Source organism: Myotis brandtii, unplaced genomic scaffold, assembly GCF_000412655.1.
Source record: "Myotis brandtii unplaced genomic scaffold, ASM41265v1 scaffold161, whole genome shotgun sequence".
Classification (NCBI taxonomy): Eukaryota; Metazoa; Chordata; class Mammalia; order Chiroptera; family Vespertilionidae; genus Myotis; species Myotis brandtii.
The window spans coordinates 1,556,980-1,567,591 of NW_005355881.1; the positions used below are offsets into that span (position 1 = coordinate 1,556,980).

Consider the following 10,612-nt stretch of genomic DNA (forward strand, 5'->3'; position numbering starts at 1 on the left):
CACATCTGGAGCTGAGGACTCCATTGTTTCCCGGGCTGGAATGGGCTCACTGTTGTCTGTTGGCAACAATTCAGAATAACGACACTGGGTTCCTGGGACCTGCTTCTCAAAACCCGAGATTTCCTCACCACATGGTGGCCAAGGGGAAACCATTCCTGGTTCTTGGATATTACAAAGTGAAGTCGAATGCAATTTCTGTCATTAGCTATGAAAAGCTAAGGCTCGAAATTGGTTCCTAATGAATTAAGCAGATGTCGAAGAGGCAGTATTGGAATTTCATTAATGAACACTGGGCTGTCAGAGAGATCAGGAAGTTAATTTTTCCTCCTCTGCCTTCTGCTGGCTCTGGCTGCAGAAGGTTCAGGGAGGAAATTCTGATGAGGTCGTTCTCCATGGAGAGGAGGTGGCAGAGGGACCCTGGGAAAGGGCAGGTCCCCCTGGTAATAAATGGCAATCACTGGTCCCTTCCTCTCTGTGAAGCTCCACCCAGAAACGTTCCTTTCACTTGTAATCCTCCAACGCGCCCCCACCTCCCCCCCGCCCCTGGGATCTCCAGCCTGCTCTGCCCTTTGCCCGTTTTTCAGGGCGGGCTGCACAGAGCCAGTCCCCTAGCCCCTGGCCTGGTGGGTGATGGTGGCACAGCAGGCCGACGTCAGTCGTAAGCTTGGAAACCCGTTCCTCCTCCCCCAGTCTCCCATCTCTGTAAATGGCACCACCATCTGCCCAACAGCTCAGCCAAAAACCTAGGAGTCATCCTTGATTCTCCTTCACCCCCCTCCCACTTGCGATCCATCAACAAGTTCTGCTGCCAGACCTTCAGAACAGGACACGCTCCATCCACCCCTCTCCCTCTGAGAGCCCCCATCCTCTCCCACGTGGACAACTGGTCTCCCTGATTCTGCTCTTGTCCCCGGGTCACCCCCTTTCTACCCTTGGCCAGATGGACCGCTGAAAACATGAGTCATGCATGTGGCCTGCTCAGAACGTTTCAGTGACTTTCTATTGGCCTCCCCCATCGCCCCTCTGCCCACCCCCAGCATTCTCCTGCTCACTCCCAGGTCCCGCTGGCTGTCCTTCCTGCCACACACCTCCTGCCTGAGATGCTCCCCCACCCCCGTTTCCACACGAATGACTCCTTCTCACATGCAGCACCCATTCCATAACCACACCGCCCCTGCCAGAGGTGCTGCCCCTCCCTGGGACCCTTGCTCTTGATCTTGGCTGGGCCACGACCCTGGGCAACCCACCAAAATCTGTTTCCCCTTCTTCTCAACAGGTCCTGGTTTAATCTTCGATGCACTCAGCCAGGAAACTAGCTTCCGAGCCTCTCTTGTAGCCACATGTGGGCGTGGTCCTCACTGGCCTTCCGGAGCCTCCCTCTGCCCAGCTCTCCAGTTGGGGGGTCGGGGGTAGGGAGCTGACCCGGAGCTGTACCCACAGGTGACTTCACTCTCTGGCTTTGGGCTGGGTATGGCCAACGCGGGGCTTGGTAGATCAGGGAAAGATGAACTGAGGTTGGGGTATGGATCCTGTGGTGTCGACGGAGGGTGACAGCTCCTGGTAGGTGGTCTTGGTGTCTCCAGTTTCCAGTAACCATTCGCTCCTCTCATTCCCTTAATTTTGGGTGGGGATGACCCCACTGCTACTAACTAACCTTGGGTGCTGCATTACCACTTGAACTCAAATGTCTTGTGTGCCCCACATTTTTTTTGCTGAGATGACGGGGCTCATAAGCTCTGAGGTGTGTGATGTCTGGGATGAGGTCCTTCAGAGGAGCTGATGCAACTGGAAGGCCCATCCTTTTGCTCTTCTGCATCTTTCTTCTTATTACCTGGAATATGGCTGTGATGGATGGAGCTCAAGCAGCCATTCTGCACCACGAGGATGCCTTGAAAATGGAAGCCAGGCGATACGCATGGTGCAACAGAAAGGCAGAGAAGGAGCTGGGGTCCCAGCTAACCTTGAAGCCACCGTGCCAGCCCGGGACTGCCAACTTCCAGATATTTTTATGTGAGTGAGATGCAAACTCCTATCTTGTTTAAGCCATTGCTATTTTATATTTTCTTTTACATGCAGCCGAATTTAATCCCGATATACTTAGCTTCCAGAATTTAAGCGATTTCCCAAGTGTTGCTGAATTGAGAAAAAAAAAAAGTCTTGCAGGAATGTGCTTGGCAAGTTGAACACCAGGGTGGGTCCAAATGAGCCTCTTCTTCCCGAGATAACCTGCCTCGACATGCTTTTCCCACCCTAGCGAGCAGCACAAAGTCAGGAGCTGGAACCTCAGAGGCCGAGCTGGAAGTCACCCCCGACCTGGCGTCCGGAATCTGGGCACCTGTCCTGGGCGTCCAGCCGCTTGGCCGCTGCAGAGCACCCAAGCCTGCCATGTCGAACTGACTCCGGGATATCAGTCTGCAGCTCAGGGTGTGGTTTCCTTGTGTTCACAGATGGAAATGGAAAACAAGTGCCTGGCCAGAAACCCTCCCCGGCCTTTCTCTCAAAGGCCAGCCCCTTCTACAAGCAGCTCTTCAGGCTGGAGGCCTGCAATTTTTAGGATCCCAGACCTCTGAGAACCTTGTGAGGGTCTTGGACCCAGGAAAGCCCCAACAGGCAAACCATCTGCATGCAATCCCCACGCTTCCCTGGTCCAGGCCCACCCAGGCCTGGGACTCTCTCCTGAACTCTGAAGGCTGGCTCCTTGGATAGCTCCTCTTGGCAGTTCCCAGGCATCTGCAATTGACCAGGTCCCCACCACAGCTTTCCCCAGCTCCGTAAACAGAAAATCCCTCCTTGCAGATGTCTGGGTCAACATCTTGGAATTATTCTTGACTCTTCGCTCCCGCTTCACATCAGATTCATCAGCACAACTTATCAGCTCCACCCTCCACGTGCAGCATCTGACCCCGCTTCCCCACTCGGGTCTGAGCCTCCATCACCTCCTGCCTGGACCATTGCTGTCGTCTCCTCACTGTAGTCCCTGCTCTATTACATCCCGTTAGTCTGTTCTTCATATAATAGCCAGAGGGGTCGTATGAAGACATATGTCTGATGATGTTCTTCCTCTGTTCAATGTTCTCTACTGGTACCCAACTCAGTAGAAAGCCAAAGTCCTCTCCCTGGTTCAGAGGCCCTGTGTGACCCACCCTCCCACCATCCTGTTACCTCTCAGACCTCACTTCCTCCTGGTCCCCATGCTCCCACTGCTCTGCCAATCAGGCCTCTTAGCTGCTCTGTGAGCCTGCTTCCGCCTCAGGGCCTTCACACCCACTGTTCCCTCTGCCTGGAATGCTCTTCCCCAGAGGAACCCCTTTGACTGGCTTCCTTCCTTCCCTTGCCTTCTCAGCGAGGCTACCTTACATCAAATCACACTCTCCCTTTCCCCACCCCTTTCCTAGCTGGCTTCCCTTCCTTCTCTGAAGGCTGGCTCCTTGGGTAGCTCCTCTTGGCAGTTCCCAGGCATCTGCCATTGACCGGGTCCCCACCACAGCTTTCCCCATCTCCGTAAACAGAAAATCCCTCCTTGCAGATGTCTGGGTCAACATCTTGGAATTATTCTTGACTCTTCGCTCCCGCTTCACATCAGATTCATCAGCACAACTTATCAGCTCCACCCTCCACGTGCAGCATCTGACCCCGCTTCCCCACTCGGGTCTGAGCCTCCATCACCTCCTGCCTGGACCATTGCTGTCGTCTCCTCACTGTAGTCCCTGCTCTATTACATCCCGTTAGTCTGTTCTTCATATAATAGCCAGAGGGGTCGTATGAAGACATATGTCTGATGATGTTCTTCCTCTGTTCAATGTTCTCTACTGGTACCCAACTCAGTAGAAAGCCAAAGTCCTCTCCCTGGTTCAGAGGCCCTGTGTGACCCACCCTCCCACCATCCTGTTACCTCTCAGACCTCACTTCCTCCTGGTCCCCATGCTCCCACTGCTCTGCCAATCAGGCCTCTTAGCTGCTCTGTGAGCCTGCTTCCACCTCAGGGCCTTCACACCCTCTGTTCCCTCTGCCTGGAATGCTCTTCCCCAGGGGAACCCTTTTGACTGGCTCCCTTCCTTCCCTTGCCTTCTCAGTGAGGCTGCCCTACATCAAATCACACGCTTCCTTTCCCCACCCCTTTCCTAGCTGGCTTCCCTTCCTTGCTTCATTCTTCTTATCACTTTCCACTACCTTATGCTCTATATACTTTACACGCATTTTTAAATAACTCTTGCACTAGAATGTAAGCTCCATAACAGCAGAGATGTTGCCTGTTTTGTTTGCTGCCAGGTTGTAGGTGCTCACTATACCTGCTAAACCCTCCTGTGAGTGAATGAATCTGGTCCACCCTCCGAGCACCTAATTCAGAGAGAGCCTGTAAGGGTGCTGTGGGCATCTCCTGGACTTGACCGCACACCAGGCATTCCGCCTTCTTTGGGTACCAGCTCTTGAATTTTGCTTTAGAGAGTCACCCCGACTCCCCGCTCCTTGTCCTCATGCCAGCCCCGTGGGAGGCAGCATCTTGCTGAAATGTCAAAACACTGCTGTTCCCGTTGTACTGGGTTTGGCAGTGACCTTTTCCCGAAGGCAATGGATACTGGGTTTTCATTTTCAGTAGTAATTTAGAGCTTCCTTTCAAAAGAATATTTAAGTCTAAAAAAGTAAGTCTCGTTAAAGAAAATTTCAAATAATAGAACGGACGGCCCTGGGATGCTGCAAGTATTCCCCTGCTCCAGCGGGGCCTGTGTCTACCTCACCTGTGTCTCAGAGCCCGCCCCAGCCCCCGAGGCTCACCCAAGGATCGTCGGGACCGAATGAGACCAGTAAACCCTGGCAGGGTCCACCGGTCCATGGGCCCTCTGACCAAAGGACATGTGCGAGCAAGACTTGGCTTCCGTGTGCTTCTTCAGAACCTCCTATCTGCTGCTGAAGGCCAGCGAAGACTCTGCTGGTCTCTGAAGGCCACCCAAACCCAGGGGTTTTCCCAATGGCTTTGAACATGTATTGAGAATTGAGGCCATGTCTTGACTCATATGCCCTGGGACCAGGTCCCTTGGGCATTTGACATTTCTGAGTGACAGCTCAAGGAGGTGTGTCAGATGCATGTAGGGAAAGGAAACACGCATAGGCAGCCCTCCCCTTGCGGCCTTGCAATTAGAAAACAGGACAAGCAGTCCCTCTTCTGTGCTGCGTCCCGCACCGATTCCCTGAAGCAGACCCTAATTAGGATGGACGGCTGTTTTCCACCCTGGGACTGGAAGAAAGCCTGGAAATTATCTCAGTCGCGAAGTCTCCAGCCCCGAGAACCATCAGAACTGCCACACGGATGAACAGAAAATAGCAGATGATAAATTTTTTAGGACCGCCCTCTGTGTGCCAGTTGTCTCGGACTGTGAGATAATGTGCTGGCCTTTTTGGGAACATGCATTATTGATCTGGGTCTGTCTAGCGGTTTATAAAAAGCCCCCTTTCCCCCCCACTGCCACCTTCCCATCCCTCACCTCCTGGGGGAAGGCAGCCTCCTTCAAAAGCCAGTCCTGCCATTGGAGGGGCTGGCTCATTAGGGGAAGGGAGTACAAGCAGGCACCGATCTATGCAAGTTAGTGCTTCGAGGTGGGAGCTGACAGGTGCCATGGAAAACCAGGGCTCTAAACCTACCATCCACCCATGTATCCACTTCCTGAAATTTATCTTTGGGTGTGCAAAAATGTGTGTATAAAGACACTTCTGGCCATGGTATTTGTACTGGTGAAAACTAACAAACAAACACACTAACTTAATAATAAAAGCGTAATATGCTAATTAGACCAGATGAAGCCGGGGCTGCGAGGGCTGAGGCAGTGGCTGGGAGGGCCGAGTCCCTTGCAGGAATTTTGTGCATCGGGCCTTTAGTCTAGAAATAACAGCCATCCCAGGAGACTGAAGCCGGGGCTGCGAGGGCTGAGGCAAGCCGCAGCGGCTGGGAGAGCCGAGTCCCTTGCAGGAATTTCGTGCGTCAGGCCTTTAGTCTAGAAATAACAGCCATCCCAGGAGACTGGTTAAGCAGAGCTGGGCTGGGTTCAAATCCTGTTTAACCATGTTCTAGTTGTGTGACCTTGGACAAGAAACTTCATTTCTCTGGGCCTCGGTCTCTCTATCTATAAAACAATAGAATGAATCTATGTATTTAAGCCATGGATTTCTTTGCTCTCCTCTCTCCCATGTCCTCATCACACGCACTTTTCCTACAATTGCACAGCCTACTGGCTTTGAGAGTCACAGATGCAGACTTACACTCAGATTCGGGCATGAGGCTTAGTTAGATCACGTTGCTGCAGCAAAAATGTGTTGTTTCTACAAATGGGTATTAATCACTCACCCTGGTTCAGGCCAAAAGTTTAGGAGTCATCTCGAAGCCCTCTTTTCCTGAACCCCCGACCTCTAACCCATCCATCACTGTCCCGCCCCTTCCACCGCTCTGCTCCGGTCCCAGCGTCCACCATCACCTGCCCAGTCACTGCACCAGCCTCCGAATGAGTGTCCCTGTCTCTGCTCTTGTTCTCTGCGAGCTAATTTCAACATAAAATCAGAGGGATCCTATTGAAACCTAAGGTAGATCACGGCCCTCCCCTGCTTAAGGTCCCCAATCCAGGTCTGTTTCACTAAGAATAAAATTCCAAACCTCACCATGCCCACAAGGTGCCCTGCGACCTGGTCCCGTCGGCTCCTGGCCTCAGGTCTCTCCATTTATATATACCCCAGCTAGCTCCACTACCGCTCACAACAGTCCTTCTGTCCCTACCCACCCAGCTCATTTCTAACTCCGTATCTTTGCCTGGAATGAGCCTTCCCTAGTCCTGAGGCTCCCAGGACAGTGCCCTGCACAGCAGATGCTTAATACCTATCTGTTGAGTGCGTGGAAGAACGTCAGGGTGCCTCGAATTCCCACACATAACTATGACCAAGTCACTCGAGGGGGCCCATGAGGCAGGACCAAGGTGCTCTGAAGCCCAGGTGCTACCTGCACGTGTTCTCTGCAAAATTCTGCTGGAAACAACCCTCACTTCCCTATGGCTGAGGCCTGCAGATGCCCCGTGGTTATCAACCATGACTCATGCTAAACGGTGCCGGGGAGATAGGGATCATGTCTGTCAACTTGTCAATAAAAGCTCTGGGCTCCGATTACTTCCTGGCTGCATATTCCTGTTGCTCTGATAAGCTCCCTGTGAGAAATCTATACTTGTGATCATTAATACAAATCATTACAAGAAGCGACTTGGATTTATATAAATCACCCTCTCTTGGCAGTTAAAAGACTGATTCATGTTTTTAATAACGGACCCAAAAAGGGTGTGGATTTGCAGTTGGATCTCCATCACAATCTTACATTTGGTTGCACAGGCTTGTCCAGTAGCCCTTTAATTTGATTGCCACCAGTGATATTTGGTTGTCCTTTGAGAGCGGGCAGAGGCTAAAGGCCAAACCCTCACCTGGTCAACTACTGGCCCTCCTCACCACAACCCCGGAGAGCCTCCGGGGTCTGGCTCTATCCTCGCTCTCCAATCTCACTGCCTTCATCCCTTTCCCAGGCTCCAGCCACATCTGTCTCCTTGGCCCTGCCTCAGGGCCTTTGCACATGTTGTTTCCTCTGCTTAGGAGGTTCCCCCCCTGCCCCCGCCAGATATTTACAATACACAGTAGTATTGATGATGAGAAGGGAAATCTAATTTACAGGAGAAGGAAAATGGGAAAGGCTCGTGTGCTGTCCTGAACGGCGGCCACAAGCCACAAATGGCTAGTGGGCACCTGAAAGGTGAGTAGTCCTAATTGAGATATGTTCTCTAAGTGCAAAATTACACGCCAGATTTTGAAAACAATATGAAAAATGTAAAATACTCCATTAATAATTTTTTCTATTGATTACACGTTGAGATGATACTACAGGTACAGTGGGTTAAATTAAATGTCATTAAAATTAATTTCACCAGTTTCTTTTTTAGTTTCTAAAAAATGTAGCGATTAGAAAGTTTTAGATTACTTATGTTATCTGCATTTACGGCTGGCATTATCATTTCACAGGGCAGCGCTGGTGTAGGATTTAATGTAGAGAAATGGAACCAAGAAAATCAGTAAATTCAACAGGGAGAAGGCACAAGATAAGAAGAACGGTTTCCACTTGGGAGAGCCTCAAAGGTGGGCTGGAAACATACATGCAGATTGAGACAGGGGAGTAGAAAGTCCAAGTGAGACTTTCTGGAGGCCTCACTCTCGGTGGCCTCATTTATGGGGTCTCTTTCCCATGCAAATGAAGCCACCCACAGCTTGGGTGGAGGAGCCCATGTCTTATTGAGGAAGGCAGGGGGGATGGTTTATACCAGTGGTCGGCAAACTGCGGCTCGGCAAACCGCGGCTCGCGAGCCACATGCGGCTCTTTGGCCCCTTGAGTGTGGCTCTTCCACAAAATACCGACTTCTGCACATGGGCCTCGAAGTTTCAATCGCACTGTATGTGCGCGCCCACACGTGGTATTTTATGGAAGAGCCACACTCAAGGGGCCCAAGAGCCGCGGTTTGCCGACCACGGGTTTATACAATAAACCAAAGGTGTGGCCCAGGAGTGGCTTGTGTGAGGAATAAAGGGGAGGTGTGGAAGCCTGAGCTGGAGAAGCCCTGGGGCACAGCCTTGCCGGGCCTGCCTGCCATCTGTGTAAGTGGTCTAAACTAGGCAAGGGCCCGTCTCACCCGCTCTACCTGGAGCCCACAGTGCTGCGTGGGGAGGAAGCTCAGGACCAGAGACAACATCTCTGTGAACTGGGTCAGGTCACTGCCAACAGGGATGGCTTCCTGCCCCTGGATGCCACCCGGAAGCTGAGCCCACCCACAGCTGTTGAGGTGGGTGGAGCAGGGGCTCACACATGTATGTGTGTATTCCTATGCACGGGAGGGTGGTTCCGTCTGTTCAGTGTCAGCACAAACATTACCACCTCCGAGAGCCCTCCCTGATGACCAACCCAAAGCAGCTCCAACCACCGTGCCATCCAGCACAGCGCCCTCTTCAGGTTCACAGGAGCATTGCTCCTTCTTGAAGTTATTCTAATTAATTAATAATTAATTTTCTAAGCCCTGACTGTGACCCTGGCCTGACCACTGGGCACAGACGCTCAGGCAGGAGAGCGAGGGTGACAGGGCAGGACCAAGCCTCGCTCTGCCAGGAGGGCCCAGAACGACACGGAGTCCGATGGGTTTCAGTCCCTCTTTCCAGCTGTGGGACCCCCTTCAATCCCTTCATTTTAAAATAACGTAAAACGGCTATTATGATACACACACAGGCTTATCTAATGAGATCGTGCTTGTGACACTGCTTTACAAAACATCCAGCACCATCAAACCTAAGGAACCACGGGCATCACTTCATTTTACATGTGAATGGCAGTCGCACGGATGGTCTGTCTCCCTCCCTCCCTGAGCGCAGGCCTGTGCCTTCCTCATCATTCCTGAGGCTCCAGGCCCTGGAACCATGCCTGGCACATGGCAGGTACTCAACAGAAATCAGAGGAACATATGAACTGGTCTTAACGTGTCTTCTTCAGAAGGGTTTGGAGAAATCCAGGAAGGGTTTTGCATTAGGAAAAGGCTGGAGACCCCTCACCTTGCGAGTCCACAGGTGTGGGCCACCCCTGTGACTTGGTTAAATCCACTAGAAGTGACTCTACAGCTTGACATGAGCACCTGCGTCGGGAGCCTTCGCCCCAGCAGGTGGCCCTGGGGGCCCGGGTAGGTGCCACCTGCTGGCCGGGTGCTTACCGAGCTCGACGTCCTGGTCATCTGTGAGCACCAGGATGATGTTGGGGCGGATGTTTCTGCGGTCCCTCTGGAACCTGCCTTTCAGGCGGTGGTGCGACAGGAAGGAGGAGCTCCCGCCCAGCAGAGGGAGGACAGCGGCGGAGAGCAGGCAGAGCAGGAGGCCGGGGCGGGCCATTTTATGTTTCTGTTGATCTGTCCCTTCTTGCAGGAGGCAGGAGTCTGGAGCTGCGCCTGGTGGACTTGTTCCTTTGCCCTCTTCCCTCTCTGCTCACGGATCTAAAGGAGCAGGAAGAGAACCAGGTCAACCTTTCGGTACGGCTGTGGCCGCTCAGACTTGCATAACGAGGCGTCCGATGGCCTCTGGCACGGACAGGGACAGTTTATCTGATCAGGGCGGCTCTAGCCGAGCAAACATCTAACACGGCTCAAGTGACGAGAAAAGTTATTTGCCATTTGCTCAGCAACAGGCCGGTGGGGAAGCCTCCAGTGACCACTTCTGCAGCCAGAACTGTCCCCTGGACCCGCGGGCGGCTGGATGTGCTGGTGGCAGCTCAAGCCCCAAGTCCGATGGTCAGCCGGTCACTGAACCACACAACCACTTCCACAGACAAAGCACCCCAGAGAAAGGAAAGGAAGCAGCCCACTTTGGGGGAGCGGCCTTTTCTGGCCATCTCTTCTCAGTGGGCAGACGGGAGGGGGCTGCAGCCGGCTCCCAGGCAGCCTGTGGCTCAGGGCGGGGCCGGGAGAGCAGGGCGGGAATGGCGCCCATCCACTCTGGGCTGGACGGCTCCCCATGCTTCAGCCCCGACTCCATCACTCACCAGCTCGGTTTCCCCGTCAGTAAGCCAGTG

The 10,612-nt window shown here is 52.9% G+C and overlaps 1 protein-coding gene across 2 annotated transcripts in view; it reads right to left on the reverse strand.

The window, feature by feature from the left end:
* SULF2 (sulfatase 2) overlaps positions 1 to 10,037 on the reverse strand; it is a 77,827-nt gene extending 67,790 nt beyond the window's left edge. For both annotated transcript variants that reach the window (XM_005862189.2, XM_005862187.2), the window contains exon 1: positions 9,762 to 10,037. In XM_005862189.2, the coding sequence (XP_005862251.1) occupies positions 9,762 to 9,936 (175 nt within the window). In that variant the 5' untranslated portion in view covers positions 9,937 to 10,037. The remainder of the gene's footprint in view (positions 1 to 9,761) is intronic.
* Between the last annotated feature and the right edge of the window lie 575 nt (positions 10,038 to 10,612).